The sequence below is a fragment of the Xenopus laevis genome, chromosome 1L (assembly GCF_017654675.1).
Source record: "Xenopus laevis strain J_2021 chromosome 1L, Xenopus_laevis_v10.1, whole genome shotgun sequence".
In the NCBI taxonomy this organism is placed as follows: domain Eukaryota; kingdom Metazoa; phylum Chordata; class Amphibia; order Anura; family Pipidae; genus Xenopus; species Xenopus laevis.
The window spans coordinates 26,574,759-26,596,373 of record NC_054371.1 but is presented as its reverse complement, the minus strand read 5'-3'; the positions used below and the strand labels follow the sequence as shown (position 1 = coordinate 26,596,373).

At 39.4% G+C, this 21,615-nt stretch overlaps 1 protein-coding gene across 9 annotated transcripts in view; it reads right to left on the bottom strand.

Annotated features, from left to right (window-relative positions):
* jakmip1.L (janus kinase and microtubule interacting protein 1 L homeolog) overlaps nt 1-21,615 on the bottom strand; it is a 102,767-nt gene that overhangs the window by 38,277 nt on the left and 42,875 nt on the right. For 7 of the 9 annotated variants that reach the window (XM_041579775.1, XM_041579769.1, XM_041579741.1 and 4 more), the window contains 5 exon segments: nt 21,377-21,586; nt 18,081-18,200; nt 17,049-17,195; nt 13,171-13,308; nt 10,743-10,802 (listed from right to left, as the gene is read on the bottom strand). In XM_041579775.1, coding sequence (XP_041435709.1) covers nt 10,743-10,802; nt 13,171-13,308; nt 17,049-17,195; nt 18,081-18,200; nt 21,377-21,586 — 675 coding nt within the window. 9 annotated transcript variants of the gene reach the window in all.

Sequence of the window (21,615 nt, the reverse complement as noted above, 5' to 3'; positions counted from 1 at the left end):
GTCCAAATTACCCCAGCAACCATGCATCGATATGAATAAGAGACTGGAATACGAACAGGAGAGGCCTGACTATAAAGATGAGTAAGAAAAAGTAACAACCATAAATTGCGTAGCCTTACAGAGCATTTGTTTTTAGATGGCCCTCATTTGAAAGCTGGAAATAATCTGAAGAAGGCAAATAATTCAAAAGCTATAAAAAATAAACAATGAAGACTAATTGAAAAGTTGCTTCGAATTGGCCATTCTATAACATGCTAGAAGTTAACCTAAAGGTGAACCACCCATTTAATAGGTTTCCTGGTGTGAAGAATGGAGAAATGCCCTTTTCAGTAGAGATTTACAGCTCCCATGTAAAAACACAGGAATTCACAATCTCTAACAAAGGTCAGTTTCAGAACGTATGAAAAAAACGTAGAAGGGCACGGTGAAGTTGTGCATTAAATGGACTATATATGCAATATACGATCACGCAAACAAGAGGATTCTAGAAAATCCTTATCATACCACCCAATATGAATTCTTTTAGACGTCTGGTGAACTGAAAGAGGACAGATCTATAAAGGTAGCTAGAATATGCACAGGGCTGCTTCCCAAAGGGTTCATCAATACCAGAAGCCCCAAAACTGCTAGTCGACCTAACCTTGCAGAAGAAGAAAACACTGCTAAATGTCTGGGGGTACAAGTAAATTACATCTTTCAGAGATGCAACAGCGGTTTAAAAAAAAAAAACACTCTTGAACATTGAAGCCGTCGACAATGGATTCCCTCCAGCTCGTGATTCCTGGGGAAATGCAGCCAAGGACGTTCATTCTGAAGCTTCTCTACTGAGATTGTGCATAATAACAGCAACCCTGAATCAGACACACAAGGATTTCTAAATGATCTACATATAAACACATCTTTCACTTTTCAGAGGACACTCGCAGGGTTAGTATTCTGGGATAAAGGCAGATGCAAATGTGCCTGAAAGCCAGAGCGTATCCATGATACACACCTAATGAGATGGGTCATTAAGCCACAAGGGCAGACACTGATCACAGAAAAGGAGAGGATGGCTGATTAATAAGTGCCTGCACAGAATATACACTCGGCAATCAGCGCTGAAAGCTTCACAGTGACTTATGTTATTATGTTAAATGCCTTTTTTGGCAAGAAACCCACTTATTTTTGTTTCCATTGCACGCTGTTTATACATTTAGGTTAGGGCACAAGAAATGTGTTTACCAGCCTTTATGAAACCTGTCCTCATCTATGGCTGGTTCATAGTAAGTTCCTCAGAGGTTGCTGAGCTTATAAAAAATGTACCAAGAACCAATGATCAAAAATTTTTAAAAAATGGGGGGGGGGGGGGGTTAAGGATTGTTACTAGCACCTGTTAATTTTGTCAATCCCAAGGGGATTCATTAATAATCATGAATTTCTCCCAGAGGGGAAACACATATGATTGTGCTTAGCTCATCTCTGCTACCATGGACATTAAAGGAGCAAAAATGTAAATGTATTACAAACCAGGGATGCACCGAATCCACTATTTTGGATTCGGCCGAACCCCCGAATCCTTTCTGAAAGATTCAGCTGAATACCGAACCAATATCCTAATTTGCATATGCAAATTAGGGATGGGAAGGGGGAAATGCTTTTACTTCCTTGTTTTGTGATAAAAAGTCACAACATTTCCCTCCCCGCCCCTAATTTGCATATGCAAATTTGTATTTGGATTCGGTTCGGCCAGGCAGAAGGATTCGGCCTAATCCAAATCCTGCTGAAAAAGGCAGAATCCTGGCCGAATCCCGAACCAAATCCTGGATTCGGTGCATCCCTATTACAAACCTTCATCTCACTGGAATAAGACACTTTCTAAATCAATTGAACATTCTGTACTGTTTATGAAATAATCAAGTTAATCTTCCTCTGAGCAACCCGTCACTGTTCATGCAGAGGTCTTGGTCAGATTTTAAATTAACTGGTAGGTGTTAAGCTGGCCATAGATGCAAATTCGTACGATCGGACTTCCCCATCTCCTGACCTGCCACTAACCATTCAGATCAAATAAAGTAGAAAAGAACAGATCAGCCGATGTTCTGCCCCTGTTATGTCCGACAAATGCTGATGACAGTCTCCCACTGAAAATCGTCAGATCGGCAATACATGCAGAGATATTATCGGCAGCGACAGAAATCTTTTAACCCGTCCGATCGACCAAAAGACCGATCTCCACCGGACGAAAAATGTCGGGACTCTCCACACACGTCCGAAAATCGAATGAATCCTCGATTCGAATGTTCAGATCTTTGCGTCTATGGTCAGCTTAATACATCTTTAAGGGGGCTTCCTTTCCTAGTAGATGTTTTAGAGCCAACTTAAATAACCAACTCCAGCACAAACAAAAGAACCGACTCCGACACACACACCCTGCATGCAGAGAAACAGGATTTCCATGTTATTTTGAAAAAGTGAGCTCTAACACATCTTTTAGCCTAAGGCCATCCTCCCCTAGAGTCCTGCAGCGAAGGTACCCGCGGGTTACCCGTAAAAACCTGCGGGTTGCAGGTAGATGTTTTTGAGACTTTATAGTAACGTTATGGAATCTATTATCTATAATGCTTTTAACTTCTGTTGTCTGGAGCAATATAAAACTTTATTGCACACATTATAATATACACAGTCAAGCACTGGTTCTCACCTTGACCAAACTCTCCTCCAAGCCCCCCCCAAGTCCACTATAGCAAAAAAAACCACACATTTCTCTCAGTGGGACATACAGAACCTTGCATTATTATGGATGAATTCTCTCTCAGCAGTTATAACATATGTACAAGGTAACATTGTCTTATTACAGGTATGGGATCAGTTATCCGGAAACCCATTATCCAGAAAGCACCAGATTACTGAAATGCTATCTCCCAAAATCTTCAGTTTATCCAAATCTAAACTTTTAAAATTGATTTCCTTTTTTTCTCTGTAATAATAAAACAGCACCTTGTACTTGATCCAAATTAAGACATAATTCATCTTTACTGAAAGTGAAACTATTGACTATTGGGTTTATTTAAGGTTTACATGATTTTCTAGCAGACAAGGTTGAAAGTTCCAAATTACAGAAAGATCTGTTATACAGAAAACCCCAGGTCCCAAACATTCTGGATAGCAGGTCCCATACCTGTACTGCAAATAGGGTCTATGCCAGTAGTGCCTATACTTTACTAAGCGAGATCTACTTTCAGTGATGTTGTCCCATTATGATCTACATCCATAAAAACATTGTTAGCATTCTGTTCCAGAATACTTAAGTATTATATTGATTTATAAGAGAATTTATATTGCTATATTTAACAACTATTTCTTATGTAACCTTAACATACTAAATATCTGAATGAAAAGCATGAAACAGGAGGATGATATAGACAAGCCGTTTGTTGACAGTGTATTGAGATCTACTGATCACCAGCTAAAGGTCTACTGGTAGATCCCGATCTACCTTTTGGGCAACCCTGGTCTATGCTGTATTTGGTGGATGCTGGATAATAAATACTATACCTGTAATTGTAGCATAAAGCAATGTTAAGAGCAAAAAAAAAAAAAAACAAAAAAAAAAAAAAGGTTATTCCAATGTTATATTTATTTTTGCCAGTTTGCATCAAAACCAAAAATAATAGCAAAGGGGACACATTGAATTTATTTATAACAGTAATTTTACCAAACCTGGTTTTATAGTGAGGAAAAAAAAGATAATATTTTTTTGGTAATAATGAAAGAATATCATTGCATAGTAAAAGAAGCAACAGATAAGGTATACAATAAAAACTGCCTGACCAGTTAAAGTAATATCATGGCACAATATCTAGCCATTTGATCCCTAGAAATAGCCTTACCTTCATGCTTATAAGTCAGCTCCTGGCATCCAGAGAAATACAGACACACTAATGCACAGAGGCAAACGAAGAAAGAGAAGTAAACAATGAGCAGCAAGTCTTCCATTGTCTGAGAGCAGACAGGAGAGAGCTCTTCTTCAGCCCTACTAGATGTATCCCAAGTAATAAGGTGCTGCGTCGGAAGGACAGACTTGCCGGGCTGCACAATTTATAAAGCACAAGTGCTCCCCTGCTCGGCACAAGGAAAATTAATTTTCTCTGAAATCGCCAGCTCCGTACTCGTACCTGCTAGCTGCCTTGCATTACAGTTCAGGTGGCTTTGCAAGTTCTATGTGCGTCTCATATCCCTAGATGATTTCATGTGAGCTGTGCAGAGCTAGCAACAGTATCCCAGCGCTCTCATCCGGCATCAACAAACAGCACAACTAAAAATATGATTAAAAGGATCACTTGTGTTGGAATGAAACCCACTTATGGTTGGAATGCAGGAATATAGAGTGGTACTTCAAAACTCTTTATATTTTATGGAACTGTGCACAAGCTCGCTGCTGTTTTTGGGTTCTTTTTTTAGTATCTCTTAATTTGAGCACTAATCAACTCTATAAAAATGAAGCAAGGTTATAGAATTAACTTTAATTGTATGTAGATGTCATGTCATGCCATGTCATGGGGCTTATTTTACTTGCTCCTTTGTAGCTCTCCATTTAACAAGGTCATAAAATAACACAATTGAAGATTATTTTAGAATGTAATGATCGGGACCAGAGGCTTTCCAGATTAGCGGTCTTTCTGTAATTTGGATCTCCATAACATAAGTCTACTAAAAAAAATAATTTTAAACATTAAATAAACCAGATAGGATTGTTTTGTAACATAGTAAGTCTCCGGGCCATTGGGGAAGGCTATCCCATTTAGGGCATCTGTTACATGCGCTGGGACTTCCTTGGCCATTAGGCGATTTAAAGGAGAAGGAAAGGCTAAAACTAAGTAAGCTTTATCAGAAAGGTCTATATAAATACACCAGTAAACCCTCAAAGTAATGCTGCTCTGAGTCTCTGTCAAAAGAAACACAGCGTTTCTTTCCTTCTATTGTGTACTCATGGGCTTCTGTATCAGACTTCCTGTTTTCAGAATAAACCTCCAGGGCTAGGGCTTGAGCATGCTCAGTTTGCTCCTCTCCCCCTCCCTGCTGTAATCTGAGCCCAGAGCTATGAGTGAGCAGGGTCAGAACAAGCTAATATGGCAGATGCTACCCTAAACAAACAGAGAGCATTTCTAGAGCCGTTTACTTAGGTATGGAAAAACATTCTGCAGAATAATTGCCCTGATTATAATTCATAAGGACAGTATAAGCCTTTTTAATTGCAGCAATTTTTTGGCAGGCCATTGTCCATTATCCATAATTTTTTTTGAAAAGAAATGTCATCCTTGCTTCATTTATCTTCCCTTGTAATAAGATTAGCATTAAAGCAACTTTTACCATGTAGGAGAGTACATTGCCAGTAAGGGGGTGACATTAATCAGAAAATATATTAAAAGTGAAGAAGTTTAATGCTAGAAATTCCATGTTATGCTGGAAAGTGTTTCCAAGTAAAGGCATGGAGCTTTTAGAGGCATTAAACAGTGTCTCTTTAAGTAGCATTCCCAGGCTCCAGTCTTTTCAGCAGTGGTATAACTCGTCGAGATCTGCTTGTTTGGAGAGATTGCCAAATGAACATGTCTCTGCCCAATCAGGCCACTCACTAGCCCGGCCATTGGACTGATCTCACTGTGGGACCAGCATTATGTTTGCCATTCGTTTCAGATGGAGCAAGTGATAAGAGATGCCAGTTGAAGGCAGATACACACTGTGCTTTTCAAAAGCTTGCAAGCGGAAAGAACATACAAATATATGGATTTTTTTGGGATGTCCGACTGGTAAACTGCCACTTCCTTCCAGTTTATCCGTGGAGTTGTAGTTGTACAAATTGCAATACCACTATTTTTTTTGTCTGCAAAGGGTTGGGGGCTGGTAACAGCAACCTTTACAGTATATGAATCTGCACTAAAAAACTCATTATATTTAAAGGGGGAGATTTCTTATCCGGGAACTTGTTATCCAGCAAGCTCAGAATTACGGGATGGCCGACTCCCATTTTAATCAAATAAATTAAATGTAAAATAATTTCCCTTTTCTCTATTATAGTAAAACAATACAGGATTTATTATCCGGAAACCTGTTATCCAGAAAACTCCAAATTACAGGATAGTAACATAGTAAGTTAGGTTGAAAAACTGACACACGTCCATCAAGTTCAACCTTATTACTTTTTTTAACCTGCCTGATCAACATCCAGAGGAAAGCAAAAAAAAACCCATCCAAAGCCTCTCCAATTTGTCCCAGAGGGGGGAAAAAATTCCTTTCTGACTAGAAAAATTGTCTCCAATAAGGATTAACGTATTTCAGTAAGTTACAATGTACAGGTATGGGACCTGTTATCCAGAATGCTCTGGATACGGGGTATTCCGGATAAAACATCTTTCTGTAATTTGGATCTCCATACTTTGTTTACTTAAAAATAATTTACATTTTAAATAAACCCAATATGACTGTTTTGCCTCCAATAAGGATTAATTATATCTTAGGGGCCGATTCACTAAGCTCGAGTGAAGGATTCGAATGAAAAATACTTCGAAATTCGAAGTATTTTTTGGGTACTTCGACCTTCGACTACGACCTTCGATTCGAACGTTTCGAACGAAAAATCGTTCGACTATTCGACCATTCGATAGTCGAAGTACTTTCCCTTTAAAAAAAACTTCGACCCCCTACTTCGGCAGATAAAACCTACCGAAGTCAATGTTAGCCTATGGGGAAGGTCCCCATAGGCTTGCTAAACTTTTTTTGATCGAAGGATTTTCCTTCGATCGTTGGATTAAAATCCTTCGATCGATCGAACGAACGTTTAGCGCTAAATCGTTCGACTTCGATATTCGAAGTCGAAGGATTTCAATTCGAGGGTCGAATTTCGAAGTATTTTTTACTTCGAAATTCGACCCTTAGTGAATCTGCCCCTTAGTGTGTGATCAAATACTTGGTATTGTTTTATTATTACTGAGAAAAAGGAAATCATTTTTAAAAATTTGAGTTATTTGATTATAAGAGTCTATGAGAGATGGCTATCCTGTAATTTGGTGATCTTTTGGTCTGTAACCATTCTCACGATCCTCCGAATATGCCGCTCCTGTATTTTTCTTGGACTGCCAGACCTGGGTTTTACAGCAACTGTGCCTGTGGCCTTCCATTTCCTGATTAAATGCCTTACAGTTGAAACTGACAGTTTAAAGCTCTTTTGCACAGCCAGTTTTTGATTTAATTTCATACTTCTTCACTAAAAATCATTGTTCAGAAAACACCCCAGTACTCAGATGTTCCTGGGAAATGAAAGACATACCACGGTATCTTTTTTGTTGAAAGTGGAGTCAATTATTATGCAGGCTGAGAGGGGTTACCAAAATTTTTTATATGACTGTATCTTAGTTGGGATCAAGTACAAGGGACTCTTATTATTAAAGAGAAAAAGAAAATCATTTTTAAAAATTTGGATTATTTGATTATAACAGTGTCTATGGGAGACGGCGTTTCCGTAATTTGGAACAATCTGGATAACGGTTTTCCGGATAATGGATCCCATATCTGAAACTCTATGACAACACTGTACTGTACCGAGTTGTACTTCTGAGTGGTAAAATAAACCTGTGTTTATTGGTAAAGAGCCTTTGGGGTCCCATTATTCTGACTGGAGGAAAAGAGCATCATTGTTGCGTTACATCTCTCTGGCTGCAAGGGCCCAAGCAGGTCCAGACTGAGAATTAAAATAGGCCCTGGCATTTCAGGTACACAGAGGCCCAATCAGCCCACACAGAGGCCCAAACAGCCCCCACCAGCCCACTAAATACTGACTTTCTACGGCACCTTATAGCAGCCCCTCTGGCATTTGCCAGAACCCACAGTTTGCCAGTCCGGGCCTGGGCCCAAGCGAGAGACAAGGTCATCGTGTAAACATTCTCTGCTGCACAGGAAATACCTTGTTTTGGGGCAAGAATGGGTTACAAATACAGCACGGATAATATTTGTCAAACATTTACTACGTCTTTGAAGATCAGAATGCTTTGCAATGCCCTATGTTGAGTAAAGGCTTCATCTAAAGGAGCAGAATATTTGTGGGACCCTTGGTCCATATCTCTGGCTCTGTCAAGTTCTGCCAGTATCCACAAAACATTTTTAAAAATGTAAGTTTGCATTGTTTTGTATAATTTGCCATTTACAAGAATTAAATAATAATTGACACGCTTATCAGTTTTCAAAAACGGGGAAAAAAAAGCAAGCAGAAAAGAGAAAAACAAACCGGAAAGGAACAGATTTTTCTTCACGCTGTTAAAAGCTCTTTTGGATTCCAATCAATTTCTCCCATTGGTAAACTAATTCAGGCTGGGAAATAGAAATTCAACTGAAGTGCCACAGGCTGACACTTCGCAGAAGCAAAAAGAATACAAAGATGCAAAGATCCAAATAGCGACGAGCACAGAAACAGGAAACAGAATGTAACATGCAGCGTATTTACTTTCTCCTGAAGCCCATGCACATTATAATGTTGGGGTGGAATAACCTATAATAACGGAGTAGGACACCTGAATGTGGCAAGACAAATCCAGTAGTTTTAGCAAAATTGTATTTTCTAAAGCAATTTAAAGGGCATGTAAAGTCTAAAATAGAATAAGGCCAGAAATGCTGTATTTTGTATACTAAATATAAACATGAACTTACTGCACCACAAGCCTAATCAAACAAATAATTTATGCTTTCAAAGTTGACTACAGGGGGTCACCATCTTGTAACTTTGTTAAACATCTTTGCAAGACTAAGACTGTGCACATGCTCAGTGTAGTCTGGGCTGCTTAGGGGTCGTCATAAACAAAGCTGATTGAATTCTGCATGGCTGGGAAGTAAGGCGGGTGCTCCCCCTGCTGTTTTGCCTTTACATGCCCTTTAAGGGTAAGTCAGGCAATATCCATGTGCATTTTTGTTATAACCATGCTCTCCAACAACTTGAAACAATGAGATTGAAAACTTTATTAAAGGGGAACTATCAATCATCATACTGAAATAAGAAGTTTCTTAATATTATCAATTAAATATTCTGTAACGTTTCTGAAATTATCAAGTTTATCTTCACTATTCCTCTCTCAGTATCTGTTTCTCTTTATTCTGTCTTCAGGCAGGAGTTGGATGTCAGATATTAATTGAGATGAGGGGGCTCCTTTTGCCTAGAAGATGTATTAGAGCTCACTCTATTAAAATCACCAGACATCATGTCTCTCCATGCAGAATTTATACAAAAGACAGTTATTTTGATTTTGTTTGTACTGGAATCAGTTATATGATATAATACATCTGCTAGGAAAGGATCCCTCCTATAAGATATAGTGGATTATTCATCTGACACCCAACTGCTGCATGAAGACAGAATGAAGAGAAACAGATGCTGAGAGAGGAATAGTGAAGATAAATTTGATTGTTTCAGAAACAATGCAGGATTTTTAATTAAAATTTCTTATTTCAGTATGATGACATTTATTTACATTTTCGTGATAGTTTCCCTTTAAAAAGAAAAGAAGGAATAGCTGCATTAGCAAAGCTCCATGGGGTAGGGGGTGAAACTGCATGGATGCCAATATTTTAACAGTTGTTAAATATCATATATTGAATGGCACCTGCTGGTTCTTTTGAATGGCACCTGCTGGTTCTTTTGGTGGCTACAGTCAGCTAAAAATGTAGTTCCTATCATGTGATGTTTCTTTGCTTTGAAAATTAAGGTGAGCAGAGGAGAGTCGTGCAATGCTTCTTTGGTCAGTTCTTAGCAGAGCAACATCACAAAGCTTAATTTACCTGCCAAAATGGCCGTTTTTTTAAATGCATTATATTAGCAGTATAAAAGCTATACTGGAACAGGCCCAAAGAAGAAATCTCCCTTTAGTTGTTGCCATCCATTTGTGTCACAGTACAGCCTGCCAAGAAAAGACTAACTCTGATCCAAATACTGCACAAGAATAGTCAAGTCCCTGTTTTGCCTTCCCAATTCATGCCTGCCAATAAGGAATTACCTAGTTGCTAGGCTTCATGATGAACAGGGAAGACCACCGCATATTTGCTTGTACAGCACAAAATATTAGTCCAGGGATGTCAAACTGCGGCCCTAAAGTTGCAACGTCAAAATGACGTTGAAAGTAAAGTTGACAGACCTGCTGTGGTTAGTTTTCCTAAGCAATTTGTGCCCTGTAAAAATTGTACAGTGCAATGTACACTAGTGCCATTATACAAATAAAAATATTCAACCATACAAATGTGTGCAGCTACAGCCCTCTAGTGGCTCACTGCTGAACTGTCTGTGCAATGGGCAATCCCAAAATAAGCAGCAAAAGGGGAATGACAAGAGGAATAAAAATGTGCAGGAAGAGGAGGACATGGTTATCTGAACACTGAAATGTCTCCTTAACCATCAAAGCTGCCCCCATGGCATTCTAAGTTCTGTAAATCTTAAGTAATGTAACTACTTTAAATTAATGGCAAATACAAAGTGCTTGCTTTTATATTATAAGAGTGTACGCTGTCTGTGTACATGAGCTGAACCTTCCCAACGAGAATACAAATAAGGATTTATTGACTTTTATCAGGAGAGGTTCCTTGTACTATTTTACACTATTTTTAACATCTTCCCTATATCCTGCTAGTATGTCGGTACCAGAAGACATGAGCATACTGACTGGTAGGGTTTGAGAATACCAAACTAGTTGCACACGGGTAACACCAACACTGAAACACATACTAACCCTTGGAGGCTTCAAGCTTTTCCTCTTCGGCCTTTTGCAACGCAATATTCGCTCTTTCTCCTTAAGAGGAAAAAAAGGGGGGGGATGTCAACATCATGTATAAAGTAAATATGCAAACACAGACTCAATAGGGAGCTAGGAATTACAAGGGAAAAATGACTTGTTCCTTCTGAGAGCAATTAATGATATGAGATTAAAGTTAGCCATACATGCAGATATTTATAACCAAGGAATGAACCAATTGCTCCCTATACAGAATATTGAATCATTAACACAAAGATTGCTACCAGGATCAGTTGGAGGAATGTCCATGTATGTGAATATGCCAGCCTGAAACTAGTCAGAAATATTATACTTTGCCACTCAGACCGCCTACACCCAATGTGATAACATCTGAGCCATACTGGCTAAATCTTTCAATCCTTCCGATTCATTAAAGCCAATGATATCCATGCTTGTCCTGACAATTGTTTTAAAAAAAATGGGAAAGGGGGAATCCGGTTTAGAGGGACAGGGGTATCCAGTTTAGAGGGACAGGGGGATCCAGTTTAGAGGGACAGGGGGATCCAGTTTAGAGGGACAGGGGGATCCAGTTTAGAGGGACAGGGGGAATCCAGTTTTGACGGACAGGGGGAATCCAGTTTTGACGGACAGGGGGAATCCAGTTTTGACGGACAGGGGGAATCCAGTTTTGACGGACAGGGGGAATCCAGTTTAGAGGGGCAGGGGGAATCCAGTTTTGACGGACAGGGGGAATCCAGTTTTGACGGACAGGGGGAATCCAGTTTTGACGGACAGGGGGAATCCAGTTTTGACGGACAGGGGGAATCCAGTTTAGAGGGACAGGGGGAATCCAGTTTAGAGGGACAGGGGGGAATCCAGTTTAGAGGGACAGGGGGAATCCAGTTTAGAGGGACAGGGGGAATCCAGTTTAGAGGGACAGGGGGATCCAGTGTAGTGGGACAGGGGGATCCAGTGTAGTGGGACAGGGGGATCCAGTGTAGTGGGACAGGGGAATCCAGTGTAGTGGGACAGGGGAATCCAGTTTAGAGGGGCAGGGGAATCCAGTTTAGAGGGGCAGGGGAATCCAGTTTAGAGGGGCAGGGGAATCCAGTTTAGAGGGGCAGGGGAATCCAGTTTAGAGGGACAGGGGGAATCCAGTTTAGAGGGACAGGGGGAATCCAGTTTAGAAGGACAGGGGGAATCCAGTTTAGAGGGACAGGGGGAATCCAGTTTAGAGGGACAGGGGGAATCCAGTTTAGAGGGACAGGGGGATCCAGTGTAGAGGGACAGGGGAATCCAGTTTAGAGGGACAGGGGAATCCAGTGTAGTGGGACAGGGGGATCCAGTGTAGTGGGACAGGGGGATCCAGTGTAGAGGGACAGGGGGATCCAGTGTAGAGGGACAGGGGGATCCAGTGTAGAGGGACAGGGGGATCCAGTTTTGACGGACAGGGGGAATCCAGTTTTGACGGACAGGGGCAATCCAGTTTTGACGGACAGGGGGAATCCAGTTTAGAGGGACAGGGGGGAATCCAGTTTAGAGGGACAGGGGGAATCCAGTTTAGAGGGACAGGGGGAATCCAGTTTAGAGGGACAGGGGGATCCAGTGTAGTGGGACAGGGGGATCCAGTGTAGTGGGACAGGGGGATCCAGTGTAGTGGGACAGGGGAATCCAGTTTAGAGGGACAGGGGAATCCAGTTTAGAGGGGCAGGGGAATCCAGTTTAGAGGGGCAGGGGAATCCAGTTTAGAGGGGCAGGGGAATCCAGTTTAGAGGGGCAGGGGAATCCAGTTTAGAGGGACAGGGGGAATCCAGTTTAGAGGGACAGGGGGAATCCAGTTTAGAAGGACAGGGGGATCCAGTGTAGAGGGACAGGGGAATCCAGTTCAATCTGTTCTTTTAACCCATGCTAACAGGAGCATGCTAAATCCATATGCCTATAGATGAAATCCCAACACAGGAGCATGAATAGTGAGAATCATTACAGTTGGTACATTTATTCAACTCTGTCACCTGTATTGGTCACTGGTGGAGTAAGTAACCAAGACTCTGAGTAAATCTGAATGTCCTGTCTGTCACTTCTGTTTGTCCTCGTCATTAACCATTGCACTCAATTAATTTTTAATGTGATTTTGTTTCAATGACAGTATAATATTATGCAAAAGACAGCACTGCGGCACCTATACTTTATACCCATACTACTGGGGTGACAAGGTGCAGGTGGAAGCGATGGCCCAAGCAAAACAATAACAGAGCCAAGGAACCTTCATTCTGCTTCTTAGCTGTACAGTACATGCTCCTATTAGGCCATAACCCTTCAGCTTCTTTGTCAATCAGTTCCAGTAAACATGGAAGCATTTCACCTCAGACAGCTCTGCAGCTTTTCCCCAAACAGGCAGAGACCCACAGGAAGATGAATGTATTACCACTGTAATGTCATCAATAATTTGCTGCTGCTCCATCACTTGTAAGCGGAGGAATTCGATTTCTTGTTCTTGTGCAGAGCTCAGATTATCCAGCGAGGCGTGGCGTTTCAGCGAGCTATGGGCTGATGCCTTCTCTTTCTGCAGGAGAGGAAAGCACACGGACAGATAAAGCAGCAGGAGAGGTCAGGGGTGTGTTGATGTACCCTCCTTTAGGGCCATCCACAAGAGAACTGAGCATACACTTGCTTAAAGGAAAAATATACCCCCAAAATGAATACTTGAGCAACTGATAGTTTAAGTCAAATAAAGTGGCATATTAAAGAATCTTGTCATACCGATATATTTATTTAAGTAAATATTGCCCTTTTACATCTCTTGCATACAGCCACCATTTCGTGATGGTCTGTGTGCTGCCTCAGAGATCACCTGACCAGAAATATTGCAGCTCTAACTGTAACAGGAAGAAGTGTGGAAGCAAAATACAGGACTCTGTCTGTTAATTGGTTCTTGTGACCTAACATGCATTGTATAGTTTGTTTGGTATGTTTGTGTGCACAGTAACTCATACGATTCCAGGGGGCTGTACTTTTTTAAACTGGCAGTTTTCTATTTATGATTACCCAATTGCACATACTACTAAAAAAGTATATTATTATGAAAATGGTTTATTTACATGAAGCAGGGTTTTACATATGAGCTTTAAGCCATATATCTTTATAGAGACCTATATTGTTTGAGGGGTATAGTTGTCCTTTAATATCCTTATAGCTACCTGAAATAAGGTGTCATAGGGTTAAAGCAAACCCCTTTTTATTTCTAGACAGAATATACCCTATGGGCATGTATCAGATTTTAACTTAAAAGGGTTGTTTACTTTAAATTAACTTTTAGTATGATGTACACAGACATCTTATTCTGAGACAATCTGCAATTGCTTTTCATGTTTTATTATTTATGATATGCAAGTTATTTAGCTTTTAATTCAAGAGCTCTCCAGATTGCTATTTAAACAATATAGTTGCTAGGGCCCAAATTACCCTAACAACCATGCACTTTGAATAAGAGACTGGACTATGAACAGGAGGGGATCTGCATAGAAAGATGAGTAATAAAAAGAAGCAATGATACATTTGTATCCTTGCAGAGCATTTGTTTTTTAGATGGTGTCATTGACCCCCATTTGAAAACTGGAATGAGTCAGAAGGAAAAAGACAAATGATTAAAAAAAAAAAACTATAAAAAAAATAAAAATGAAAACAAATGTAAAAGTTGTTTAGAATTAGTCATTCTATAACATACTATGGGGCAGATTTCTCAAAGGGTCGAATTTCGAAGTTAAAAATACTTAAAAATTCGACCATTGAATTAAAATACTTCGACTATCGAAGTCAAAGTTTTTTCCATCCAATTTGGTCGAAGTAAAATTGGTCGATCGAATGATTAAATCATTCAAATCGAACGATTCGAATGATTTCAGCGATCGATCATACGATTTTACTTCGACTTACAAAAACTTAGAAAAATGCTCCAGAAGGTCCCCATAGGCTAACGTAGCACTTCGGCAGGTTTAATTTGGCGAAGTATTGAAATCAAAGTTTTTTTTAAAGAGACAGTACTTCGATTATCGAAGTCGAATATTCAAACTAGTTTACTTTGAATCGAATTCTAGGTCGTAGTATCCTATTCGATGGTCGAAGTATCCAAAAAAATTACTTCGAATTTTTTTACTTAGAAAATTCCCTCGAATTCACTTCGATCCTTGATAAATCTGCCCCTATAAGTACTATAGATAGGAGTCAGACATACCAGCTGTGAAACAAAGGGAATGAAGAAGGAGGTGGCTGCACATTCACTCGTGTTTGGCAACTCTATGAGAAGCCAAGTGTTCTGCTTCTGTGAATGTGCCCATGGCATGTTTTGTGAGATGAGATGTTGTGATCAACAGAGAAAAAACGGGATGAGAAGGGGCTTGATTTTGGATGGCACTGCACAGCTATATATGTGAGGAATATTATCTATACATTTCTTCTGTTTATAGTTGCTTTTATTCATTAATACATTTTAAACCCTAACAAAATGTATCTGTATTCATATTAAAACAGACCTATTGCATTCTAGCAGTAGATTAAGCAAAGGTCCCAGAAATTTACAAAACAGCCCTCTCAGCATTTTTATCAGACCCATCTCTTCACTACAATCTCTGTAGACCTATTAAAGGAGAACTAAATCCTAAAAATTAATGTGGCTAAAATTGCCATATTTTATATACTGCGCTTATTGCACTGGCCTAAAGTTTCAGCTTGTCAATAGCAGCAATGATCCAGGACTTCAAACTTGTCACAGGGGGGTCACCATCTTGGAAAGTGTCTGTGACACTCACATGCTCAGTGGGCTCTGAGCAGCTGTTGAGAAGCTAAGCTTAGGGCTCGTCACTAATTATACAGCAGAAAATGAGGTTGTTCTGTAATATAAACTGATGCTACAGGGCTGATTATTAAATTCTGATGCTAATTGCACTGGTTTCTGTGCTGCCATGTAGTAATTATCTGTATTAATTACTAATCAGTCTTATATTGTGACATTTCTATTCTATGTGTACTGTATATTGTGAGTGGGTCCCTAAGCTCAGTAAGTGACAGCAGCACAGAGCATGTGCAGTGAATCAGCAGAAAAGAAGATGGGGAGCTACTGGGGCATCTTTGGAGACACAGATCTTTACTGCTAAAGGGCTGATACAGAAGCCCAAAACATAATGTACAACATTTCTACCTACTTCTTTAGTTAGGCTTTAGCTTTAACGAGATACTATCATGGGTACACAATATTCTCTCATAGGCATTAGTGACTAGCGCCTGCAGAGAAAATACCAGATTGGTTGGACTTTGTGACGAATGGCAAATGGCTATAACTACAGGTACAGGTGGTTGTGCATCATATTAATGACAGATGGCACTAGGAGTTTTCGCTTTTTCATCCTCAGTGGAAGATGGCTGCAGCAGAAAACAGATCTGATTTTAGCCTAAGGGGTATACAGGAGGTAAAATAGGAACACTAAGCAACACAGTTGTGGAGGGTACAAGGCATGGAGTTACAAACAAGCCCAATGTGAAAGAATAAACACACTAAAGTCCACACACATACACTAGCGACATGTCTGTCTGAAAACACAGGTAGTAAAATGAAAACATTTTATTCTTCCAAAACATTCCCTAACTGACCTTCAATCTGGGATTTCATGTGTAGATGTATCTAAAAGAGCAAATGGCTATTCTTCACAATTCTTACCCAAACTGGCCGTTAGACATTCAGCCATTGCTGCAAACTTCCCCCCACCTCGGGGGGGGGGGTAGCCACACAATCTGGGAGGCATGGCTTTAAAGGGGTGGTTCACCTTGAAGTTAACTATTAGTATGTTATAGAAAGGTCAGCGGTAAGAAACTTTTCAATTGGTCTTCATTTTTTATAGTTTTTTTAATTAATTGCCTTCTTCTGACTCTTTCCAGGTTTCAAATGGGGGTCACTGACCCCAACTAAAAAACAAATACTCTGTAAGGCTATAAATGTATTATTGCTACTTTTTATTATTCATCTTTCTATTCAGGTCTCTCCTATTCATATTCCAGTCTCTTATTCAAATCAATTCATGGTCGCTAGGGTAATTTGGACCCTAGCAACAGACTGGTGAAACTGCAAACTGGAGAGCCGTTCAATAAAAATAACTCAAAAACCACTTATAAATAAATGAAACCGATTGCACATTGTCTCAGAAAATCATAGTTAACTCAAAGGTGTACAACCCCTTTAAGGCCTTGGTCTGCAGTTGACATGATAGTGTTCCTAAGAAATCAGAGGCCCAGGGCACATGAACAACCCCTTACCATCTCTGCATTCTCCCTGGACAGAGTTTTAATCTTCTCTTCCATCCTTTGTATAGTTTGCAGTGTGTCCTCATTTTTTTTGTTCATCCTTTTATTCTTCTCAACGAGAGGCTTTAGCTGGTTCTCGGTTTCTCGGACACGCTTTAGCTGGGGGGGAAGTAGAAAACCTTTTTTAAATTAAATACAAGATACACAAAGAAGAGTTAAAGGAGAACTAAACCCTGAAAATGAATGTGGGTAAAATGCCATATTTTATATAGTGAACATATTGCACCAGCCTAAAGTTTCAGCTTGTCAATAGCAGCAATGATCCAGGACTTCAAACTTGTCACAGGGGGTCACCATCTTGGAAAGTGTCTGTGACACTCACATGCTCAGTGGGCTCTGAGCAGTTGTTGAGAAGCTACGCTTGGGGGTCGTCACAAATTATCAAGCAGAAAACAAGGTTGGTCTGTAATATAAGCTGATGCTACAGGGCTGATTATTCCATTCTGATGCACTGGTTTCTGTGCTGCCATGCAGTAATTATCTGTATTAATTACTAATCAGCCTTATATTGTGACATTTCTATTCTATGTGTACTGTATATTGTGAGTGGGTCCCTAAGCTCAGTAAGTGACAGCAGCACAGAGCATGTGCAGTGAATCAGCAGAAAAGAAGATGGGGAGCTACTGGGGCATCTTTGGAGACACAGATCTTTACTGCTAAAGGGCTGTGGTTGGCTTGGGCTGGTACAGAAGCACAAAACATCATATACAACATGTCTACCCAATTCTTTAGTTAGGTTTTAGTTCTCCTTTAAGAGTACTGTGAAACAATCACCTAGAGATGTGCTTACTTTGGAATGTACTTTCACTGATTATTTTTTATAAACCTGACCACTCACTTTCGCATAGAGCAGCAACTATCTAGAAAATGAAGGTTCTGAACAAGCCCTATCTCCATAATGTCACATTAAAATGAGGTGTAAATTCAAAGCATGACAAATTCTTGAAAAAAAGTCCCAATTTCTGTCCAATCTCATGAACGTACCAGCTCATTTCTCTCATCAGACAGAAGAGTATTGCGGTCCTCCAGCTTTCTTATGACAGCGTGAAGCTCAGCGATTTTAAGCTGAAATCTTCTAAGGTCTCGGTCATCGACATGAGGCTCCTGGTAAGTAGATAAATGTGACATGTTAGCCGTTACACAGTCTATGAAATTAAATAGTATACTTATAAACCTTTGAATGGTGAACTACTTCACAACAGTGCTGTTCAAAGAGTGGTGAATTACCCAGGTCCCAACCAAAACAGAGCCATGCAGAGTGGCACTAGTAAGAAGGGTAAGTGGGGGGTATAGTTAGCCAAAATGGTGAACGTTCACCAACAGTAACACTTTATAACAGTGTTTTTCTATAATGTTTCAGATATAATAATAAATGGGAATTGCAGTTCAGCAACAGCTAAAAGACCAGCGATATGTTGACTATAGCACCATTGAGAAGACACAATATAGTGGAAGTGCAATTACTCCAAAGACGATTGGGTGCAGTATTCTGCAAGAAGTAATATTATGGGTGGGCTCAGTACACAAGACTTTGAGAGAGCCCCACTGCACTGAAAATAAACTGCAAGTGGTAATGTTTGGCTAAAAGAGAACGTTGGAGTATAAATATAGATCTTTATAAAATAAAGATATATGCTAGGAGAGGCTATTTAGTGTTTCCTTTGTCAGCAATATCAAAAGCAGACCATAAGGTGGAGCTCTTATTCCACCAAGTGTTCTGTTCACGGACTAGTACTGTATATGGTAAAAAAAAAAAAAAAAATCAGCCACTGACCCCCCTGTCATAGTAAAAGAGGAGAGCTCCATTAAGAGCACATCCTGTTCTTATTTTGCATTATGTATGGCTCTTGGGAAGCTGCCTTTACTCTGCTAGCGATTTATTTATTTTTTAGTGGCATTTGTAACTCTTTTTGACATTTTATATATATATATATATATATATATATATATATATATATATATATATATATATATATATTTTGAAATCAACATGCTTCATGGTGAATTAGCCATTCATTTACATCTATGCTGCAGACTGCACTCGTATATCTGCCACTATGCAGTATGTATCAAATTACAAAGTAAATGTAAACCCAGAAATCGGGTGGCTAATCAAATTGCTGCTACAGGTATGGGATCCGTTATCCAGAAACCAGTTATCCATAGAGCGCCAAATTATGGAAAGGCGTCTCTCATAGACTCCATTTTATCTAAATAATCCAAATTTATAAACATTTTCCTTTTTCTCTGTAATAATAAAACAGTAGCTTGTACTTGATCCCAACTAAGATATAATTAATCCTCATTGGAAGCAAAATCAGCCTATTGGGTTTATTTAACTTTTACATGATTTTCTAGTAGACTTAAGGTATGAAGAGCCATTATCCAGAAAACCCCATGTCCCGAGTAGAATGGATAATAGGTCCAATACCTGTACATTTCAAATCTTCACTGGTTTTACAGGTATTTAACAACTGCAATATTTGCCGTTTTCTATTCTGTTCTTCTAAAACTAAAACAATGCAACAGAAGCCAGCTGACTAATAGAACGGCAAAAAATCATGCAAGGGACAGACAAATACTGGTTGCAAAAGCAAATACATTTACAAACATTGTAATGCATATTGGAAAGTTGCTTTCATTATGCAAAATTTCTCCTGAGGAATCTATGCTGCCACGCCCCCATTTTGTTCATGTAATCCATCCCATTTCCTTGATTCGGATTCCAGTTTATTCTTAAAGGGATTGTTCGCCTGTAAATTAACTTTTTGGTATGATGTAGAGAGTGATATTATGAGACAATTTGCAATTGGTTTTCATTGTTTATCATTTGTGGTTTTTTTTAGTTATTTAGCTTTTTATTCAATAGCCCTCCAAATTGCAATTTTAGAAATCCAGTTGCTAGGGTCCAAATTACCCTAGCAACCATGCAACGATTTGAATAAGTGATTGGAATATGAATAGAAAGAGGAGTAATAAATGTTGCTATACGGATACATTTGTAGCTTTACAGAGCATTTGTTTTTAGATGGGGTCAGTGGCCCCTATTGGAAAGAATCAGAAGAAGGCAATTAATAAGAAATAAATAATGAAGGCCAATTGAAAAGTTGATTGGAATTAGCCATTCTACAACATACTAAAAGTTAACGTTAAGGTGAACCACCCCTTTAATAGAAAGATGAGTAATAAAAAGTAACAATAACAATACATTTGTAGCCTTACAGAGCATTTGTTTTAGATGGGGTCAGTGACCCGCATTTGAAAGTTGGAAACAGTCAGAAGGAGGCAAACAATTAAAAAAAAAAAAAAAAAAATCAAAAAGAAAAAAAATGAAGACCAATGGAAAACTTGTTAGAACACTGTTGCAAGAATTAGGAGCCCGTTTATGATAGGGCAATGAATAGTCAAATCGAACACTTCCCAGGTACCCATGATTATATAAATTGCATTGTGTGCTACAGTCTGTATATAAATTGCACTGGAACCCATTATTAGAACAGGCTACATTTCTTAACACCGAATACAAGTGATAATGCAAGACGGCAAGCAGACATCAGCTTAACTACTGCCAGACACATGAAGTGACATTTTGGTTAAAGGAAAACTATACCCCCAAAAAGTGTAGGAATCTATAAAAAGATATTGCATAAAACAGCTCATATGTAAAACCCTGCTTCATGTAAATAAACCATTTTCATAATAATATACTTTTCTAGTAGTATGTGCCATTGGATAATCATAAATAGAAAATTGCCATTTTAAAAAATAAGGGCCGCCCCCTGGGATCGTAGGATTCACTGTACTCACAAACATACCAACAAACCATACATATTAGGTCACATGAGCCAATTAACAGACAGAGTTGTGTCTTTTGCTTCCTCACTTCTTCCTGTTACAGTTAGAGTTGAAGTATTTCTGGTCAGGTGATCTCTGAGACAGCACACAGACCATCACAAAATGGTGGCTCAAGGCAAGAGATGTAAAAGGGCAATATTTACTTAAACATATATTCCAGTTTGGTAAGATTCTTTAATATGATATGAACTATCTGTTGCTTAAGTGTTCATTTTGGGGGTATAGTTTAAGAACATGGCACCCTAACTGGAACTGCACAAGGAAGTGACATCCCTTGAAAGAAGAAGGAAGTGACATCACTAGAAATGTACACCTAAAGATTAATGGGATGGAAGGCTCTGTAATCATAATATAACCATTAACATTGATTAAAATCCATATACAGAAATGCACTGAAGCAAAAGAAGTTAGGATATTGTTGTTACCCCGTTTACCAGGAGCTCAGAAATGTCGCCAACACCTGCAGGCAACTCTTTCTTTGGGCTGCTGTGGTAGCGTTCAGCCTCTTTAGCGTGAACCAGCTGTTCATCCAGGGCCTCTTTCTGCAAGAGCAGCTTCTGTGTATGGCCCGCCTGCACCCCCACCTCCTTCTCCAGAGCCAGGATCACTCTCTCTTTGGCTTTTATTTCTTCCATCTGAAAACAAAATGACAGCCACGTTAGAA